This window comes from Danio aesculapii, chromosome 17 (genome assembly GCF_903798145.1).
Source record: "Danio aesculapii chromosome 17, fDanAes4.1, whole genome shotgun sequence".
NCBI classification, from domain to species: Eukaryota; Metazoa; Chordata; class Actinopteri; order Cypriniformes; family Danionidae; genus Danio; species Danio aesculapii.
The window spans coordinates 15650312-15672130 of record NC_079451.1 but is presented as its reverse complement, the minus strand read 5'-3'; the positions used below and the strand labels follow the sequence as shown (position 1 = coordinate 15672130).

General features: G+C 35.5%; 1 protein-coding gene across 2 annotated transcripts in view; it reads right to left on the bottom strand.

The window, feature by feature from the left end:
• Window positions 1-21819, bottom strand: part of myo6b (myosin VIb) — a 149522-nt gene that overhangs the window by 55786 nt on the left and 71917 nt on the right. For both annotated transcript variants that reach the window (XM_056476720.1, XM_056476719.1), the window contains exons 16-24: window positions 14514-14641; window positions 12696-12791; window positions 12275-12445; window positions 11428-11466; window positions 9717-9810; window positions 7788-7918; window positions 4638-4715; window positions 4343-4472; window positions 4120-4210 (exon numbers count right to left, since the gene is read on the bottom strand). In XM_056476720.1, coding sequence (XP_056332695.1) covers window positions 4120-4210; window positions 4343-4472; window positions 4638-4715; window positions 7788-7918; window positions 9717-9810; window positions 11428-11466; window positions 12275-12445; window positions 12696-12791; window positions 14514-14641 — 958 coding nt within the window. The remainder of the gene's footprint in view (window positions 1-4119; window positions 4211-4342; window positions 4473-4637; window positions 4716-7787; window positions 7919-9716; window positions 9811-11427; window positions 11467-12274; window positions 12446-12695; window positions 12792-14513; window positions 14642-21819) is intronic.

Here is a 21819-nt window from a genome sequence, read left to right as displayed (position 1 = left end):
TGTTCTTATGAGGGACTCTTATTTAGAAAAAAGGGACAAGCAGAAAAGATACTCTGGGTAACTTTAAAGCAATAGGGACAATATTATCTCATCACAGCTCCTCAGAATAATGCTAAATACTGGAAAGATGGAGTATAATTTTATTCAGTGCCAATCATTCAGCAAATAATCATTATTCAGCTTTTATTTCTTTCACTACACCTAACCCAGGAACAAACTAGGTTGCTTACAGAGCTCACTCGCTTTTAGTTAATTTAATCTCCAGCATTTTAATAAAAAACTATCATTTGACAAGACATCTAGTTAGTTTCAATTATTTTTTAAATGAAGTCTGATTATTTAGCACATACGTATCACACTGTGTGGGCATCACTGAGCTGCAGAAGCATGAGAGTAGAGCTCATTAATATTATCAACCCTTCCAAATAAGGTCAAAAGTGAGAATTTTATGCTATAGGGCCAGTTCCTAGCGTTGTAAATTTACATGTAAACCATTTTTGGAAAATCGATGCACTTACCTAAGCCATGTACCTTCTATCTACCCATTTTTGGTATTTTTTTATTATATATAATTGGTCATTTTTGGTATTTTTATTACATATATTTGGTCATTTTGGGTATTTTTTCATTATATATTTGGTCATTTTTGGTATTTTTTTATTATATATTTGGTCATTTTTGGTATTTTTATTATATATATATATATATATATATATATATATATATATATATATATATATATATATATATATATATATATATATATATACTTAGTGATTTTCAGGGTCATAAACTGAAAAAAGTCTGTTGTTAGTTGTTGTAAGCTGAAATTAATTGGTGAAGTGATATGGAATGGTAAAAATTGCCGGGAACAACTTTAGCTGTGTGGTTCCCCAAAAACATTTGCACACCTTATAACTTAAAATAATTCAAGCGTTCAACATCCCTGTAGTATAAATAAAACTTATTACTCATTAAATGGTGGCAAACATCAAACTGACTGGAACTTTGTGTGCATTCAAGCGTTGAAATGCATACCCTCCAGCCAAACAGAATCGAGTATTCAGACCAATAGAGCACATATTTAGAGAAATGTTGCTCTCTAGAGTTTATTCCTCTAGCGTATTAACAAACTGTCAAGACTGAATGATTTGCCTGAGGTAAAAGTAATGCTATATTGTTTACAAGCCATTTTACTGACATCATTCTGCACTTAAAACACTGAGTGAGTGATTGAATGAAATGTGAGAAGTTTATTCTGTTTAATTAATAGCAAAGAAAACCAATCAAGTCCACTAGCTGCTCTTTAAACTGAAGCACCTATATAGACCATTTTGAGGGCTGTAAACAAAAAACAATAGTCACAACCTATTTCCTGTTTTACATTTTGAAAAGTTAATTGAATTGCCTCTTGTTACAGCTGTGAAACAGTTTGATGACAAGAAGGAAATGTTCATGAAACTGTAGCTATGTTTCCATCCAAAGATGCAATTAAATGTATGCACAAAACTGGGTTATCGCATAAAAATCTATGCACATCTTGGCGTTTCAGTTAACCGTTTTTTTTAAGCACATATCCAAAACGTGCATAAAAACAGTTGGATGGAAACATAGCTAATGACATGAGCACATTGAAATGGTCTGTACAGCATTAAAGGGATCGTTCACTCAAAAATGAAAATTACCACATTATTTACTCTCCCTCATGTTTTTTTTTTTTAAACCTTTATGAGTTTCCTTCTTTTGTTGGACATACAGTAAGATAAGATATTTTGAAGAATGCTGGTTTCTGTCACCAGGGCTTCAAAACGAAAAAATATATATATATTAAAGCAGAATTGATATTTTTAACATTTCTGTTCTTGCATTACTTATTAAACAATACGTTCCGAATATGGTTTTCTAGAAAAAAAATACCATTTAATAACATTATTTTATTACAATGCATTGCAGGGTTCTAGAGTGCGACCAATTTGGTCACATGCGACCTTATTCCTAAATGGTGCGACTAAAAAAATTCGAGGTCTGCGACCAGCTATTCGAGGGGAAAGATTAAATCAATTTTTGATGATTGTGAATGAGTGTGTATGGATGTTTCCCAGAGATGGGTTGCAGCTGGAAGGCCATCCACTGCGTAAAACATGTGCTGGATAAGTTGGTGGTTCATTCTGCTGTGGCGACCCCGGATTAATAAAGGGACTAAGCCGAAAAGAAAACGAATAAATGAATGAATGATCTTGCTTTTGGTTACCGGATTTGCGCTCTTACTCGCACTCTCGCTCACCAGCAGCAGTTGATTGACACACGCTGCTTAAGGGCGCTACACACTACACAGCCCTATGTCTTTGGTATCCAGTGGCAAGTGCTGAAACATGCGACCAGTTTTATTTGTTGCTGATTTGCGTGGTTTCTTTTTTAAAATGTCATTTATCTTTTAAATCTCTCAAATTAGGCTAACATAATCTCCCTCCGAGATATTATATAGTTCAGTAGCGTTATGTGCAGTGGGCTATTGATCAACACCCCCTGTATAAAGTTTACACACTGCATGGGTCTACAGTTCTGGTGTGTTCTGAAATACATGTTTTAAATGACAGTGAGACATGCTATATTTAGTTTTTATTGTAAAATATACATTATAACCCAGTACAAAGTTAAATAATATTTATTGAATGGCTAGCCTATTGGCAGCGTACAGCCGTTAAGCTTAAATTGGCTAATAAGCATAAAATAACGTTATAAACTAGTTAACTGTAATTTCAAATAAATGTTTTTGTTTGGAACAATTAAATTTAATTTTGTTTTCGATTTTTGTTTTTGTTCCTGCTAAATGTCATTCGTTTCCATTTTTCGTTTTTGTTCCTGTCTGTCACCCATCGACTTCCATTGTAGGGAAGAAGAATAAGAATGGAAGTCTATAGCTGTGTCTCATTTCAGAGGCTGCATCCTCGAAGTGTCCTGCGTCATCGCGGCGTGACGAAGGCTGTCTCATTTCCAAAAAAATTTAAGGGTCCTTCAAACGCAGCCTCCAAATGCATCCTTTGTTTCCCAGGTAATGAAGAACACAACCGGTGGATCCTTTGCATCCTCGAACGTCCCAAGATTCATTGCGCGCTGATAACGGCAGCACACTTTTTTTTACATGGATACGTACACACGTTAATAAACAAAAAGAGTATGACATGTCTTACTAAAGAGTGATTTTATAGACAGTTTACACGTTTATGTGTACATGTATGGATTAAAGAAAATATATTTCCAGCTTCTGTAAACCTTGTTTTGCCTTCTGATCGCTCACAGTAAGTTTTAAAATCACTTTGAAAAAAAAAGTCATTACAAATTTTATAACGCTTATTAACAGCAGCTGTTACGGTAGCTATGTGATGAGATCTGTCCTCTGTAGGCTAGATCGTCACATTTCAAAACGCTCTGTTTGGCCTGCGTGGACTAAGGACTCACCTTTGTAGTCTGCATCCTTCAGAGGATGCAGTCTCTGAAATGAGACATAGCTAATGGGTGCCAGCTATGCGCATTTTTCAAAATAGCATCTTTTGTGTTCAGTAGAATATCAAACAGGTCTTGAACAAGTGAAGGGTGAATAAATAACAGCACAATTTTCCTTTTTTGAGTGAATTATCCCTTCAATTGTTTGAATTTCCTGCTAACATGGAAGATGAACGTATTAAAATGAACAAATTAAAGCCTTTTGATATTTAAGGACCTTGGGTTTTAGCAAAATTAAGAATCAACGTTGATTTGTTTAATTATTATTTAATTATAAACTATATTTCAAAAATATTATAACATTTATATGAACTTTTTATTAAAAACATCTTAAATAATTAATATGTATTTGTCAAGGTGTAATAAATGTTTAATAATTCACCAAAAAGTCCTTTCAAAAGCTTATGAAACAATAATGATCACACAGAATACATTTGTAAGAGTTCCTAACCAGATTTTGAAACAATTTTACCTTTTCATTGATTCCATACATAATTTAGATGTCAAAAAAAAAAAAATCCCCAAACACAGCAATGGACAGATGCTCTGAGCAAGTTTGCAATGCATGAGAAATGACGCTCTGTAATGAAGGTATATGCCAAAGTGTGTACATACCGAGGCTTGTGTCTTCTTCTGCACAGCCACATGCGAACCGTCTTCTGAATCCTAATGCAGGCACTTGCCCTGTAGTTCATTTTGTTCCTCACTGTGGCATACAACAGAGAGATAAAGATGCTTACTCATCAAACTAACACCGCAAAGGTGAATAGGAGGGTGTGGGATGTTTCTAATTGCTTTTATGGAAGACGGTTTACTGGGGTCATGAAGGTTGACGTACGTTTAATAACTGACAGTGTGCACCACTGGACCTTCTTCCAGCGGCTGCACACCAGCCACTTATTGACCCGTTTTACAAGCTCGGCCAGGTGGTCCGGATCAGACTTCATGATCTGGTCGAACTCTGCGAACTGAGGCACATAAACACACAGTTACATACACACAGGTTGAGATTTATGTCGCTGCTTTCAGGTTTACAAGGCTTTGGTGTGTGTCAGTTTGATGAAATGGAATAGTGGTTTTAACAGCCTTCTATTATCTACACCCTCATGAGAAATATCGTAAGACGTGATCACCTTCCCAGGGCGGAAGAAAACTCTGGTCAATCCAAACTTGTAATCGTTCTCATTGAGGCCCAGTGCTTTAAACAGAGCCTGCAGGAGGATACAACACAATCAGACAGTGGAATCTAGACCTTTTTCTTTTAAAATGACTAATAGAGACTAAAAAGAACAACATGATTTGGCTGGTTTAGGGCCAGATTGTGTTTATGTTTCTATAACTTGCACTTAAGCATTTGATTTCGAGCATTACTCTGAGAGAGAGACTTGTGATTTAGAATCATTCTGAATGGTAAACAAATCAGTCATGTTTTTATTTTTTTTTTCAATTTACACCCCTTTCAAACTAAAGTGTTTACTTAGTGCTGTCAGAGAGTTACAATTATAGCAGCTTATTTTCCAGCTGGTATTGAAAATTTAACACATATGCTGCAGCAGTAATTTCCAGAAGGTTAGATATTAATTAACAATCATTCAAGCATCTCAAAAGCCTCTTAACAGTGGGACCGCCATGTTTGTAGTCTGTTAACACTTTTCACCTGTGTTTGTAGTTTTACTGTAATCAAATTCACTGTAAATCAAATTTCTGTAGAAAATGCTGGGATCCACACAATTCCTTCATGTTGTCCCAACACAAATTAAGGCAACACAAACTTAACAAATGTAAGTGGATTGAACAAAAAAATAAGTATTGTGTTGATTCAGCTCATTTTAAATTAGTAGTTTGAACAAGCAGTAAATATTTTTTGTGTAAGCAGGGATCTGCACTTCAAATTTCTAGCATCTGGGTAACGTTGGAATGCTCATTTCTAAGGCTGCATGATTAATTGAAAAAGATCACGATCTCGATTCCATCCCGCACACGATCATAATTCAACATTTCTACGATTCAGCCAACCATATTTTCAAGGTCAGGAGAGAAGTGTAAAGGTGGTCGCAGAAGTCTTTATGTTTTATATTCAAAGCTCAGCAACATGGACACCTCCAAATACTTATTTATAAAGTGTAATTCACCCCAAAATGTCATTTCTGTCTTAACTTGATGTATTTACGGCCACGAAATCACACATGAGTGATCATTTGGACGCCGCACGGTATGATTTGCATGTATGGTTTTTTCTCTCAAAGTGACGGCAGTCATGACACGAACGCACTCGGCAGTGAAAGTGAAACTGAAAACACGCACATCATTTAAATCAGGGCTTCTCAACCTTTTTCACTTTGGGGCCCACTTCTTTCTGACATTTCATTAATTTTTGAAGGCCCACCTGTCTGACATTTTCTCTAAAATGTATGTAAAATGTTTGTATGAAATGCTCATTTAAACCTTTATATATATATATAACATTTTAAATATAAGAATTTTATTTCATTTTATTTTTTTAAACATACACAGATTCAAAAAGAACCACATGTCAACAGAGAGATTGCAAAAGACCAGCTTCTGCTTTAAACTGGACTGACTGAATGTCTACTATTAAATCTGTACTATTAAAAAATATACAGACAAATGCAAAATACAATAAAACACCCTAAATCTGTTGAAACGCGTCAATCTGATGGCGGTTGAGTTTGCAGCTGGATATATTATTGGGAGATCGCAGAGAGAAACAGAAAACAGCTCCGCCAGAGTGCGTCTAATGCTCATTTGCAAGTTTATTTTACAATCTATGGCAGAAACACAGTTGAGTCTCGCTAGAGCCTCCTGTATGGGCACACACCCATTATAAAACACTCACAGGACATTAATTTGGACAACTATGTGGATATATTAAATAGCTTACATAAAATACACAAAGAGAGACTTTCACTTTTACTTTACATGTAGTTTGTGAATGAACAGACTTACGTGTACAAGTTGCAGCCTCATGAGGCTGTTTTTGCGCCGAGTTTAAAGTAATCAAGGACAGGAGAAAGTGCATTACTTCGATCAGTTTAATATAGCATATTAATAATGAAATCCAAAAATTATAGTATAATATTGAGAGTTAATTTTAAGCTATCTTGCGGCCCACCTGAAGGATCACTGAGGCCCACCAGTTGAGAATCTCTAATTTAAATAATCATATCGCATTTTAGAGTTATGATTACGGCAAACATCTGAGGTTTTTCTTTCATAGCGAACACAAAGTGTTGTGCATGAAAATAAATGTTTACTGGGTCTGTATAACAACTACAGCCTATATAATGATGAATAGAAGAGTTGAATCTGATAATGACAAATGTTTGATTGCATAACTGAAAAAATCTAATAATAGACTCAATGACAATTGACAAGTATGTCTTAAACATAATAATTCAACTTCAGAATTATGATGTCAAATTTAAAGTCCGTTCAAGTCTACCATTCCAAGTCTACACAAAAATTTGCACTTTAACCAACAGTAAACCTACACACAGGCCTAATATTGTTGTTTTATCACATGTTTGAGGAATAACAATAACAATAGCCTACTCATATTAACCTTTATTTTACATCTGCAGAATCGTGAGAAAATTGTGATCTTGATTTTAAGCAAAAGTGATTCTCATTTTAGCCAGAATCGTGCAGCCCTAGTCATTTCAACATATTATGATTTAGGAAATACTAATTCTATTTTTGAATGCTATTAAAAATCGATAGTATGCGAATTGGAACAGTTTTGTGGTGTTTTTCAGATCCTTATAAAAATATGTTGCTAAAACAGCAGGCCTAACAGAGACGGCAGAAGAAAACGTCAACGTTTGGTCTTAATTACGCTCTAGACATTGCAATACAGGCAAGATGCAATCATCAACTGAATAAGTAATTTTCAATAATTGCAATCAATCGTTAATTGTAGTCTGCTTATAATGGTGTGGAATCTAATTGTACGTTTCGTGATGAAGCAAATACTTCATATTTAGCCACGGGTGTATGATTAAAGCACAATCTGACTTCCAAATGTGTCTGTAAGTGCTGAGGATAAACCGCTTTCATTTATCATGGAAATCAATGAGGCATTATGTCTTTTCAAGTGGATATAAAGGTCATTTTTTTTTCATGAAAAAATTAATCGGCTAGCCATTATCTATCAAACTAATCCTAATTACGTACACAAGAATCTCAGATGAATAGCAGTCAGATTAGAATGAGCCATTTAGATGCAATGATAATAAAACTCTAAATAAACAATGGAGATTTACTTTGCAGAAGAGTCGAGGATCGAGCCTTGTGAGTTTGTTGGGCATGTACTGCTTGTACATGTTGTAAAGCTCATGAAATGGCGCTCGGGAAGGAAAGCCCCCCTGCATCAGGTCCAGCACTGATACCATGCCTGAGAGGAGAAGAGAAGCACAGATAATGTGGCCAGTGCTGCGACAAAGTCTGGAGGTGAAGCATGAAGCAGGTTTAAAGGAAGATTCAACATCTTATTCTCTGTCATGTGCACTCAACCTAGTACCAGGCTTTTCACACTTGAACTAGTTGATCATGGGTCATTCTAAACCCCCGGGTAAACTGAAACTTGGGTGATCTGATTTCACGCTCAGGACTATAATTCAGAACACAACCTTTTTAAATAAAGGCATCAAAACCCAGAAGGCTATTTGACAGCAGTTGCATCAAGATTTTCCTTTTGGTTTTAAATTTTTTTTAATATATATATATATATATATATATATATATATACATACATATATATATATATACATATATATATATATATATATATATATATATATATATATATATATTACTTTGATTCAACCAGCAAGTTTTTTTTATTATTATTATTGGAAATAATACAGGCCTCTCCCAAAAGATACAGTAATAAGACAAGGTACAAGAGGCATCATTGTAAAAAAATATATGTATATACATTTCTCAGCTTTTATTGACATTCGAACAAAGACTTTAAGTCAGAATGTGCCAGGGGTATGAATAATATACAGTCTATCCTGAAAGTATTCATAGCGCTTCACTTTTTTATTTATTTTTTATGTTACAGCCTTATTCCAAAATGGATTAAATTCATTTATTTCCTCAAAATTCTACACACAATACCCCATAATGACAATGTGAAAAATTTATTAAAAATAAAAAACCTGAAAAATTACATGTCCATAATTATTCACAGTCTTTGCTCAATACAAGAGCACTCTGAAGCAGGTTTTCATTCAGGATGTCTCTGTACATTGCTGCATTCCTCTTTCCCTCTATCCTGACTAGTCTGTCAGTTCCTGCTGCTGAAAAACATCCCCACAGCATGATTCTGCCACCACCATGCTTCACTGTAGGGATGGTATTAGCCTGGTGTTGAGCGGTGCCTGGTTTTCTCCAAACGTAACGCCTGGCATTCACTCCAAAGAGTTAAATTTTAGTCTCATCAGACCAGAGAATTTAGTTTCTTATGGTCTGAGAGTCCTTCAGATGCCTTTTGGCAAATTCCAGGTGAGGAGTGGCTTCCGTCTGGCCACTCTACTATACAGGCCTGATTGGTAGATTGCTGCACAGACTATTGTCCTACTGTAAGGTTCTCCTGTCTCCACAGAAGAATGCTGGAGCTCAGACAGTGACCATCGGGTTATTGATCACCTCTCTGACTAAGGCCCTTCTTCCCCGATCACTCAGCTTAGATGGCTGGCCAGCTCTAGGAAGAGTCCTATATCTTAATTAATATTACATTTAGAGAGAAAGTACTTCCAAATGAAAATTTGGAAAGTAATTTTTAAATGTGAATATATATATATTAAGCACATTTTAAACAAGCAGCAAAATACTTTTTTTTATTCAACTAATCGATTTATTAATTCTATTTATGTCTCTTTCTTCAAAGTTTATTTCTAAAACTTTGCTAAGAGCCTATAAAACACAAAAACAGCAACCTTCAAAACACTCTTGTGGTATAACACTGCTTCCAAAAGATAATGAAAATCAGTGGAGCTCACATTTAATATGGCCGCTCCATAGGCAATATCGGGATTTGCTTTTTTTAAAAAAGCTTTCAAATGATGAGCACTGTGTATTTGTGATGGATCTTCTTAAATTGAAATATTTGAAGCATTACCACAAGTGCTGTGAGATGAATTGAAGATTGAGGGAAAAAAATACACCTATATAAATCATATACATACCTGAGCACTGCAGCTGAGACAGAATCTGAGCTCCTTCAAACTGGTGGCTCACCATCTTCAGATTAGGCTTCACACAACGAATGAAACTTGAGCCCTTTTACAACACACGAGAATGTATTACACTTTAACAGAGTACAAACAATATTGCATTTAGAGTCAGCAAGGCAAGACGTTTGATGGATTTTCATAGGTTCAGAACATTTTTTACATAACAGGGAGTGTACCAAAAAATATGAATATGGAAAGTAGTATAAAAAGCTTTTTTAAATCCTATTTGTTAATAGATTTTCTTAAAATTCTTAAAATGTAATGTGAGCATACAGTTCAATTTAAGAAATGCACTGTGATTCTATGACTAGGGGTGATCCGTAATTCGGATTACAACCCACGGTTTGGAACACACGTCCCACAGATTAATAATTCTTTTACTAGTAGACTAATCCTAAATTTGTAACGATTGCAGAGAGATCACCTCTCTCATAATTCAAATCACATGTATGAAAGCATTTAGGTTTTCCTGTAAAATATAATGGTGATGGAATCAGTTGTGGTAGGTTATTCGGGATGTGGTGGGTTTCTTAGGTTATTAAATGTGGTTTCTGTCACTACTTGTTCAGCCTGCATTAATGCATTCAATGTAAGCTGCACGATTAATCATTAAAAGATTGGGATCTCAACACCCACACAACATAAATTACAAATGATAGTGATTTACATATGTTTATTAATCCTTCGAATCGCTGCATTCAAATTAGTGTTTGAAAAATGCAAAAATGAGGAAAGAGAATCAGTCTTTAGTCTTTTGAGTTAATTATGAAGTTACAAACAGTCAAGTAACACAGAAGTACTGGGATAACAATTTACAGTTTAGATATAACCGCTGATGTTTATGGTAAAGATTAAAATCACTGTCATTTGCATTTAACTTGATGCTCAAAAATGAAAGTTGTGGGCAGCAGTTACATTATTTAACCAGCCATCAAGTTTTATGAGTGAATAACTGAATTATTTATTGAAAATGAGACTAAAAATTTATATTTCTATATTTCGCGTCATCAGCCACAGTAGCAGTAGATTTTTCACAGTACTGAATATTTTACAATTTATTTTTATTCAGCTGATTATTCATTTTTTAATAAAATTACAGGTTCTATGTTCTGTTTGCTAAAACTAAACATTTTAACAAACAGAAAATAAATGGAAAAGAAAATGACATTTTTCTCCTCCCATTTTTAGCTGATATGAAAAATGGGTGTCTAAAAAAAACATAATGTGATCCGAACCATGAGATTTGTGATCCATTACACCACTACTGTCCAATAAATAAAAACAAACTGGCAAACAAAAGAAAAGATGTCAAATTTACAACCACGCAAATCATCGCTGACTAGATTCCTCACTTGTTATTTAATACCAGGACAATATAAACATTCATTAACACCACAAAATTTATTTAATTTATTATTAATATTATACCTCATCAGTCTAACTTAACAACATTTGTCCAACTCAGATTTGAATTTACTGTCTTAGTGACAAAACAAACCACCACATTGTGTTTGTTTTAGTGTACCAATAACCAGTGCCATAAATCAACAGTTGTCACGTTGCATCATTTGCTGTGCCGGCTGGATGTGGAATGCATTAGACACACTCAGTAATAACCAAAACAAGTGGCCACCATTGTTAAATTGAATAACGCATTACTCACTGTACTGCGGAGCTTTTCCAGTAGAAGGTTTAGTTGTGTCTAAAAAACAAAATATGTAAAAGTGAGTCCTGTAAATTGTAATTAAAAGCATCTTATGATATGAATTAAATAATTTTACAGAGTTGTGCTGGCATGCAAGAGGTATCACACATCTTGACACATACTGGAAGTAACAGACATGCATTATTATGGTGACTGGTTCAATTACAAGACCTTTTTCTATAAGATCAATATATCATGGTGACAAATGAAATGGTGATGCATTTCTTTAGCAATGACATGATGAACAACTACAGCAGAGACCTGTGAAAAATGTGGCATCCGCGTTCACACAAAGACATGGCAATTTACCAAGTGGGTGATGGAGGTTGGGGGGAACAGTGGGAGAAAGCTAAGATCCACATTTGTTTATGAGGTTGAAAGACACCCTGTAGTGCTGGCACTGAATATTTCAGCCAAGCTTACCCTACAAAAGCTTCTTTTTACATTTATTTCAGCCTCAGATATTTTCAAAGGGAAAGGTTGAAGAAACAGGAGAAGGTCTAAGAGAGGAGGATGGAGAAAGGGCAAAGGTTAGAAAGTAAAGGATTTAAGATCACCAGGTAAGAGACTAAATGTTTCCCACGAAAGCCTTCAAAACAAAATTGTAAATAAAAAAGAGGAAGAAAATACCGCAGCGGTCCAAAGACAAAACCTTGAGGAACTCCTACAGTACTCTAAGGATAGCCTACAGCCTTAAGGGCTTAAAAACAGTTTGTCATTTTGTCTTTCGGTCTGTTAACACCTTTGATAATATGTGTTTCTGCTATCATGAGAATATAAGTTCCAGGCTATAGGACAGATTCACCTTGAATTTGTTTCCCACACTGATAAAGCTGAGTTTGCCAGCCTTCTGCTTTGAGTCCTTGGAATTGGAGTTGTTCTCAAAAAGATCCCGGACAAACTTGTCCTTCGACTCACACACAAGGCTCTCCAAAGACATGTGGAGGGCGTCATTATTCTTCTCCACAAACTGGGTCTGCTCACACACATAGACCAAGCATTGGCGCACACACATATACACACATACCGTGCAAAATCCACAGGCCAATGAAATAAACAAAGTCAACCTCACACAAAAAAACCAACAACTACACATAAGGGATTCCCCCAAGGCTCCAATTGTTTTCACAGTGTGGCAAAATTTAATCAACCTATGTTACCCACATTACAGAACTAAAACAATAAGATGTGTTCGCTACATAAAAAGGAGTGAATTGGGACCTTACAGTCTCATAGCACACAGCGCCAGCAAAATGTCTTATGATGAAACCTTCATCATCTCTCAAATTCCTGTGGATTGTAAGCTTCGACTTCCTGGGCACCTGACGAAAGAAAAAACAGCCCACACAGAATTAAACTTTCAGTAAAAGCCATCTTTACAGCTGTATTTTTAAACCTTTCTTCATATTTGGGTCTTGACATTGATGGAATGTCAGGGTGAATCGCATAAAAAAACTGCCAAGAAGTGCCCAGATCATTTTTAACCTCGTAAATCAAAGGAAAAAATAACTAAATTTATTTTATATTCAAGAAAAAAGCAGCTTACTTTGAATTAAACATAAGCGCATTGTTTACTTTCAAATCTCAGGTGCCAAATATTAGGACAAAAGTATACAATATGGATATTTCAAATGAATTAGTTTAATGTACACTACATGACAAAAGTCTTGTTGCTTATCCAAGTTTTAGGAACAACAAATAATAACTTGATTTCTAGATGACCATTTGTTATCAAAAGTGTCTTAAATGAAAGGCAAAAGCCTCTAGATTACGCTTATTTTACCAAAATAAAATATGATCATGCCGTGATTTTTAATTATATAATTAGGACAGTAAGTTCTGACTTTGCTTAAACAAAAGTCTTGTCACTTACAGAAATAATGTACAGTATAGAATATAAAGTCATGGTGCAGTGAAAAAAGATTTAATATTGTGTATGACTCCCATGAGCTTGGAGGACTGCATCCATACATCTCTGCAATGACTCAAATAACTTATTTAATAAAGTCATCTGGAACGGCAAAGAAAGCGTTCTTGCAGGACTCCCAGAGTTCATCAAGATTCTTTGGATTCATCTCCAATGCCTCCTCCTTCATCTTACCCCAGACATGCTCAATAATGTTCATGTTTGGTGACTGAACTGGCCATTCCTGGAGTACCTTGACCTTCTTTGCTTTCAGGAACTTTGATATGAAAACTGAAGTATGAGAAGGAGCGTTATCCTGCTGAAGAATTTGCCCACTCCTGTGGTTTGTAATGTTATGGGCAGCACAAATCTCTTGATACCTCAGGCTTCTGATGTTGCCATCCACTCTGCAGATCTCTCGCACGACCCTATTCTGAATGTAACCCTAAACCATGATATTTCCTGCACCAAACTTGACTGATTTATGTGAGCATCATGGGTCCATGCGGGTTCCAATAGATCTTCTGCAGTATTTGTGATGAATGGGATGCAGTTCAACAAAAAAATCTACTTTCTGCCACTTTTCCAAATGATCAACCAGAAGTGAAATAATTATATGTTGCTCTTACAGCTGCTTTACACTAGTAATATTCTGAATTTAGAGCTATATTTTGAATTAGCCTAAAGGTGAGAGTTAATATTGAGGTGTATTTGAAATGTACTTAAATTATGACAAAAACTATATATTAAATTATAAAATATATACCACATTTTGCAATGCATGTTTAAATATTTGTTAATAGGTTTCAAATATGGATGTTCAAGATCCATAAAAGCATAGCTGTTAAATAAATGTTCTGAAATGAAATTCAGTGACATCTACAGTCAAGAGGAAAATTAAAAGAGGGGACCCTTCTTACTCTATCTTCCACCAAATATTGAGCTACTGTTTAACAGTCCGTCAAGATAACTACATGATGACACTGAAGGCCAAATCAAAATGCAGAAAGTGGAAATTGAAAGGGGGAAAAAATCTATTAACACTTGAAGGGTTGTAAAAAAAACTACCGTGCTGGCTGACAGTTAAAACTTGCTATATATAGACTTGTCTTCAGGATATAACCCATCCATAGCTTACTGTGAGACGGAAGTGATCTTTGTGCTTGCTGTGAACTGCCTCCGCAAAGTGCTGATCGCTGGGCTGGGGAAGACGATTCTCCTCATCCAAAATATCCAAGACACCCACTAGCTTTGCCTCGACCAGATCTGCGAAGTAATAAAGCCGTAGAGAGAAGTTTGGGGCAGGCGACAGAAAGTTTTCATGTTATAACGAATACAAGGTGAATGGAGAATTAATATATTCGATCCCCCTGAAGAAAGTATTATCCAAAGTGAAGTAGAACTCAGCATGTTTAATGGACGAATGCAAAGTCGGTGGGCACACACACGGACCTTTCTGATAATCAGCGCGAAGGCATCCGTCGTATGCATAATTCATCTGAGACGTGCGCAGGTGAGAGAGGTGCGGACGCAAACGCAGTCATGTATTTGCATGAGTTTAAATGTGAGGTGATTGATGAGGAGACGTGCAGGGAAAGGACTTGCACGTCCATTTGGAAGTCACAAGGACATGTGTTGCATCAATATCGGGAGAATTAGGAAAACGCAAAGCTGGCGAGCAGAAAGCAAGGCTTTCCCATTGGAACAGAGATGACATCTGCGATGCAGGTGGTGTTGCGTACTTACTTTTTGCACCGCATCAGAGGCGATATGTTATGTTAAGCCACCTGCGTACTGTGCAAACTCACACAAGCTGGACTTTTGACAGTCTGGGCATTAAAAAAACAGAAGTGGTCTCCTTTGCAATGCATACGAGGGAGATCTTTGATAAGTCTGGGTTTAAAGCACGTGCCGACTAAAAGGATAAAAGACATCGCTTGTGATACTTCAAGACCGAGCACTTGGTATTTGCATTCAGCGAACTGGGTGAAGATTTCACCGTGTGTCCTTAGAATGAACTGACTTTCTGATTCTGACGGGGTGATTTGGGTCAGACTGCACTGCTCGAGCGATCACCTTCAGAGTTGGCATGAATGTGAACTCTTCATCTTATCTCCTAACCCTCCTCCAGAAAGTGAGAGCGTGAGAGACATTCCTCCCAGGATTCATTCCTGTGTTATCTTAAGCCCCCCAGCACGGATTCCCACTGGAATATTCATCTTCGGCATGTTTTATCCAGACAGTGACAGACATGGCAATGTATACAAATAAGTATGTTGTCGTTTGGGGACAGTATTCTGACCCTAGAGTTAAAATCAGAATTATTAGCCCCCCTTTGAATTTTTTTATCTTTTTTAAGTATTTCCCAAATTATGTTTAACAGAGCAAGGAAATTTTCACAGTATGTCTGATAATATATTTTCTTCTGGTGAAAGCCTTATTTGTTTTATTTCGGCTAGAATAAAAGCAGTTTTTAATTTTTTTAAAACCATTTTAAAGTCAAAATTATTAGACCCTTTAAGCTATATTTTTTCGATAGTCTACAGCAGTGTTTCCCAACCCTGTTCCTGGAGGCACACCAACAGTACATATTTTGAATGTCTCCCTTATCTGACCCATTAACTTCAGGTTTTGGAGTCTCTTCTAATCTTCTGATGAGTTGATTCAGGTGTGTTTGATTAGGGAGAGGTTGAAAATGTGTACTGTTGGTGTGCCTTCAGGAACAGGGTTGGGAAACACTGGTCTACAGAACAAACCATCGTTATACAATAACTTGCCTAATTACCCTAACCTGCCTAGTTAACCTAATTAACCTAGTTAAGCCTTTAAATGTCACTTTAAGCTGTATAGAAGTGTCTAGAAAAATTTCTAGTCAAATATTATTTACTGTCATCATAGCAAAGACAAAATAAATCAGTTATTAGAAATTAGCTATTAAAACTATTATGTTTAGAAATATGTTGAAAAATCTCTTTGTTAAACAGAAATTGGGGAAGAAAATAAACAGGGGGCTAATAATTCAGAGGGTTTAATACTTCTGACTTCAACTGTGCATTTGCGCCATAATAGTAGGCGGCACGGTGGCTCCTTGGTTAGCACTGTCACCTCACAGCAGGAAGGTTGCTTTTTCGAGTCCCAGCTTGCCAGTTGGCGTTTCTGTGTGCAGTTTTCATGTTCTCCCCGTGTTCGTGTGGGTTTTCTCCAGGTGCTCCGGTTTCCTCCACATTTGCTATAGGTGGATTAAATAAACTAAATTGGCCAAAGTGTATGAGAGCATGTGCGAACGTGAGAGTGTATGGGTGTTTCCCAGAACTGGGTTGCGGCTGGAAGGGCATCCGCTGTGTAAAACATATCCTGGAGAAGATGGCAGTGCATTCCGCTGTGATAACCCCTGATAAATAAGGGACTAAGCCGAAGAAAATTAAATGAATGAATACACTGTAATTTTAGGGCAAACTAAGGCTCAGATTCCCCAAACTGGGGATATTAGAATGAGAGAATTCCTAAACAGCACTGATGGGACATTCTGTGGATGATTTACTGATATTGTTCAAATAAAGAGCAAACATGTAACATCTCATTTGCATACTGACCAACAGAATAAGCGCAGTGTAATTTAGTGTAGTGGCAAATAAGAAAAGCCAATGCTCATATAAGATGTGTGAGATCTATTATGACAAGGCACGGCACAATATTTGTCTGGGGGAAAGGGGTGGGCTAGACAAATATGTGGAAGTGCTAAGAAAACGATCATCATACATGATGTCAAAGTAACCCTACTTCGAAAAAAAATTTTTGTCGTTTAATAAAAGGTGCTATGGTACAAATAAGGTAGCACGGTGGCTCAGTGGCTAGCACTGTGGCATCACAGCAAGAAGGTCGCTGGTTTGAGTCCCAGCTCAACCAGTTGGCATTTCTCTGAAGAGTTTGCATGTTCTTCCTGTGTTCATGTGGGTTTCCTCTAGTTCCCCCACAGTCCAAAGACATGCGCTATAGGTGAATTGTATAAACTAAATTGGCTGTAGGGTATGAGTGTGTGTGAATGAGTGTGTATTGGTGTTTCTCAGTACTGGGTTACGGGCATCCGCTACATAAAACATATTACAGAATGTTGGCAGTTTATTTCTGCTGCGGCGACCTCTGAAATAGGGACTAAGCAAAAGGAAAATAAATGAATGGTACACACATTGAACAAAAGTGTAGTTTTATTTCATTTAGGCCTATTTATTTATGTTTTATTGGCCAAGGAATTTCTGAAGCAAATTAAAAATAACATATTTTTAAATAGTAATGTGTTCCTCTGACGTTCCACATAAATATGTGTGAAAAATATCTTCTACCCACACCACATGCTCACTGTTCTCTTCACAACAACAACTGCAGCCATTACAAGCACAACATTTAAGATATCGTTTTTGTAGGTGTTAAATAATGGCGCAAATACCTGTAATCTGAGGACTGCAAACGTTAGTAAATTGTGTTGCATGATTCATCTAAATACTTCAGAACAGAACAGAACAGAAAACTATTACATATACGGTGCTCAGCATATACAGAGTACACCCCATTTTAAAAATGAATATTTTTATCTATTTCTCAGTGAAAATAGATCATATATTTTGGTGCAGTTAAACAAAACAGATTCATTAAACAGATATTTTTATTAAGATAATATTTTAGTCACAGAACATCTTTAGAAATGGAACGATAATACATTTAAATTCATGCAAAATATTCCAAAAAAAAAATACAACCTACAACATTTCAACAAAATTTGATTAATTTTTTGCTATTTTTGAAAATGTTATTTAATATTTTTCTATAATATATACATTTGGGCTACTCATTTTGAACAACTGTAAGTTATGTTGTTAGATAAGTTACAGATTTGGCTTCAGTACTGTCTAATCTAATGTATATGCACAAATAAATGATTGTAAAGCTTTCTATTGAAAATATTCATTTAAATGAGAGATTTGTGAGGGGTGTACTTATATATGCTGAACACTGTACATATTTAATAATGTCAGGCACAAAAATAGCTGTGTCAATGCCTTATTAGTTCTATTCCTCTCTGTGTTCATTTAATAAATACAAACAGTACTCCTTTAATGGCAAAAAGACAAACAGTAAGGTGGCCCTTAATTTTTCTATGTATAGAAGATTTAGTTCTAATGCATACTTTGCTTGAATATTCTTCATGAGCCCAGACATTTCAAACCACTCATGTACTGCACTGTAACAGGGGCAGTTAACAAAAACAACATAGAGTAAGTTGAAATCCCGCTCCGAGTGAGGCGAGTAAAAGAGTGCTGTGATCTGGGTGGGAGTGAGGTTAAGAGGGCTGAGAGTAACAGCGATCAATAAACCTGAGTAAACCTCAGTGATCTGGCCTCCACAGAGAATGCAATAGAGACTGATGCTGCAGGCTGTGCTCTTTAGTGTCCGTGTTGGCATGCGGGGCTGTAGGTTGTGACTAAATGGTAGCATCTTCCAACTTTTTATCTCCTGCTGGAGGGAGTAAATGCTTTTAAAGGTTTCACTGGTGCCTCTACCAATGTGATAAGTGTTATCATTTTGTTCAGTTCAGTTCTGTTTGAAGCCACAGTTTTCCACTGATTTACTGTAATAGCACTACCAGTAGCCATGGTATTGTGGCAGAAATGTGGTATTTTAATACTGAGCGTAATTGCATGGAAAATAAGTACTATTATTGATAATGAAAAATTCACATCTGCATTGAAACTTAAGGTACTATAAACTAGAATTTCTAAAAGATTAAACTAGTTAACATTTTTAATATTAGATATGCTGCTCGGTTCTTTCAGTGTTGGTGTCGTAATTTTTTCAGGTTCAGTTTAGTTTAGTTTCTTTAATTTTTAAAGCACTTTCAAAACAGCCAAAGGGCTGTATATGAGGAGCAAATTAAGATCAATAAAAAATCCAAAATGAGATGAAAATTACAATAGGCTGCTCAATATAACATGGAAAATATTCAAATCAACTAATTAGCACTCGTTGAAAACTAATAAAATAAATATGTTTTGTGGAGAGATTTCACAACGAATAAAGAGGGAGATATTCTCCAAGAAAGAGTACAAGAAAACCACTCCACAATCAAGAACCCACACTGTAAAAATATAAATGATCAATTAGTTATGACAACATATGTTTTAAAGGTTATTATTAAACTAAGTGAATCATGTTTTAACTTAATTGTATAAGTTACGCGAGCTGCTTTACGTTAGTTTAACATAATAAAAGTTCAATGTACTCATAAGTAGGGCCAGAGAGAATCTGCAGACATTTTTTGCTATTTCTGCAGAAAATTTTGTAAAAAAAAAAAATAAAAAAAAATAAATAAATAGGTGGATTCCTGCACTGTAAAACCCAACAGCCAATTTAATCAAATTAAATGAGTGTAGTTAACTCAAACTTTACTAACATTTAGTTATATTCATTTGAAAAGAGTTTTTAACTCAGTGTTGAAGGTAATGAGTTAATTAAATACCTCATACCTTCAACTTAAATGGAGCAAGTTCACAGTACTCATATAGATTAGTTTTTCAACTCAAATGGTTTGAGTTGCCTTAACTTATTGGGTTTTACAGTACTTAGTTGGTTTGAGTTTTCTTCATTTATTGGGGTTTACTGTGCTCAAATCGCTTCATTTACTCAAATGGATTAAGTTCACAGTACTCTTTGGAATCAGTTTTTGAACTTAAATGGATTGTTGCAATTGGTTTCCTCAAATGGTTTGAGTTACCTTTACTTTTTGGGTTTTACAGTGTGCAGAATCATTTTAGGAGTATCATAACAAAAAACTTAACATATGAAATAAAAAAGCAATTTAACTTTTATTTAATGTTTATAATGCAAATCCAATTAGATCCACTTAAATGGTAAACAAAGCAAGTCTCTCATATAATATATCTACTAAAAGACAGGACATATTACTTTACAAACTGTATTGTAAATGAATCACATGAACATTTGAATGTTTTTATTATATTACAAATAATATTAGAAAAATGAATTTTAAAACTGGAATAATATAAATTTACACAAGTAAATAAATAGATTCAATGATGGGCTGAAAATCTGCGGAAATCTTCAGATTTCTGCACGTGCAGAAATTCAGCGTAAAAAATTAAGGCAACCAGAATTTTTTTTACAGTGCACCAATGAAAATGTTCATTCCCATATGCATTTCAGCCTCAAGTTTGGGAAACATCCATAAAGTATTAAGATCATAAGATCTAGAACTTCTATGAGAGTTTTAGGGAAGCAGCACATCAGACAAGTATTTAGGAAGACAATTGAAAGACATTTAAACACAAATAAAATTATTTTTAACTCAATCCTACAAGGAAACACGCATACACTCTAGCATTCACACAAACACACACACACACACACATACACACACACACACTCATACACTATGGCCAATTTTGTTTACCCAATTCACCTATAGCACGTCTATGGACTGTAGGGGAAAATTAAGGAAACCCAAGTGAACACAGGGAGATGCAAATTCCCCACAGAAATGCCAACTGGCCCAGCCGGGACTCAAACCAGCGACCTTCTTGCTGTGAGGCCAGGTGCTAACCAAGTCTATTTATTATCGCCAAAGGCATTTATTTGTCAGCAATTCAGTTAAAATGTTGCAAGTCAACATACATGTTGCACCCCAATATTTTCTTCTTCTGCTCTTAGAAATGATCAATATTCCTAGTGGGGGTAATATTACTATTATTTTTATCATTCTTGAAGACCAAAATTGTAGACACTGGACAATGATGACTGTTTCTTTGTGCTAAGTTTAAACACCTATGCTCACTCAATATAAAAACTACGAATTCATTTAGGAATAAGAAAATAGTTAATGGTTTTAATAGACTTGCTGTAAAAAAACCTGCAGAATGTCATGATCTCTGTATACCAAAACCATTTTTATATATCTAACATTTACAGTGGTAATTTATGTATTAATTCCTTCTGACTGCTAAGAGCAACAATTCCAGAATAAACTATAAGCTGTCACGCACAGCGGTCGCACAGCATGACTGAAACAAAACTGTCTTAACTTATTAACGCAAGCAGAGTGCAGGATTGATCTGAATCGAGCAACGAGGTATGCATGTGCAGCTCTCACACGAATGACCTTGTGAAGGTGAACTTTCACACTTTATTATTATTTATAGCCCTAAACAGAATGTGTAAATATGAGAATAGATTTCCCCGACATGTACAGTGGTGTGCAGGAGTCAAAAGACTTTACTTTAAGTGATAGTTCTCCCAAAAATGAAAAACCAAAAAATCATTATTTACTCTCCCACGTGTAGTTTTAAACCTTTATGAGTTTCATTCTCCAGTTGAACACAAAAGACGATATTTGAAAAAGCCCATCAACTAGTAAAAAAACTAAATGACAAAAAAAG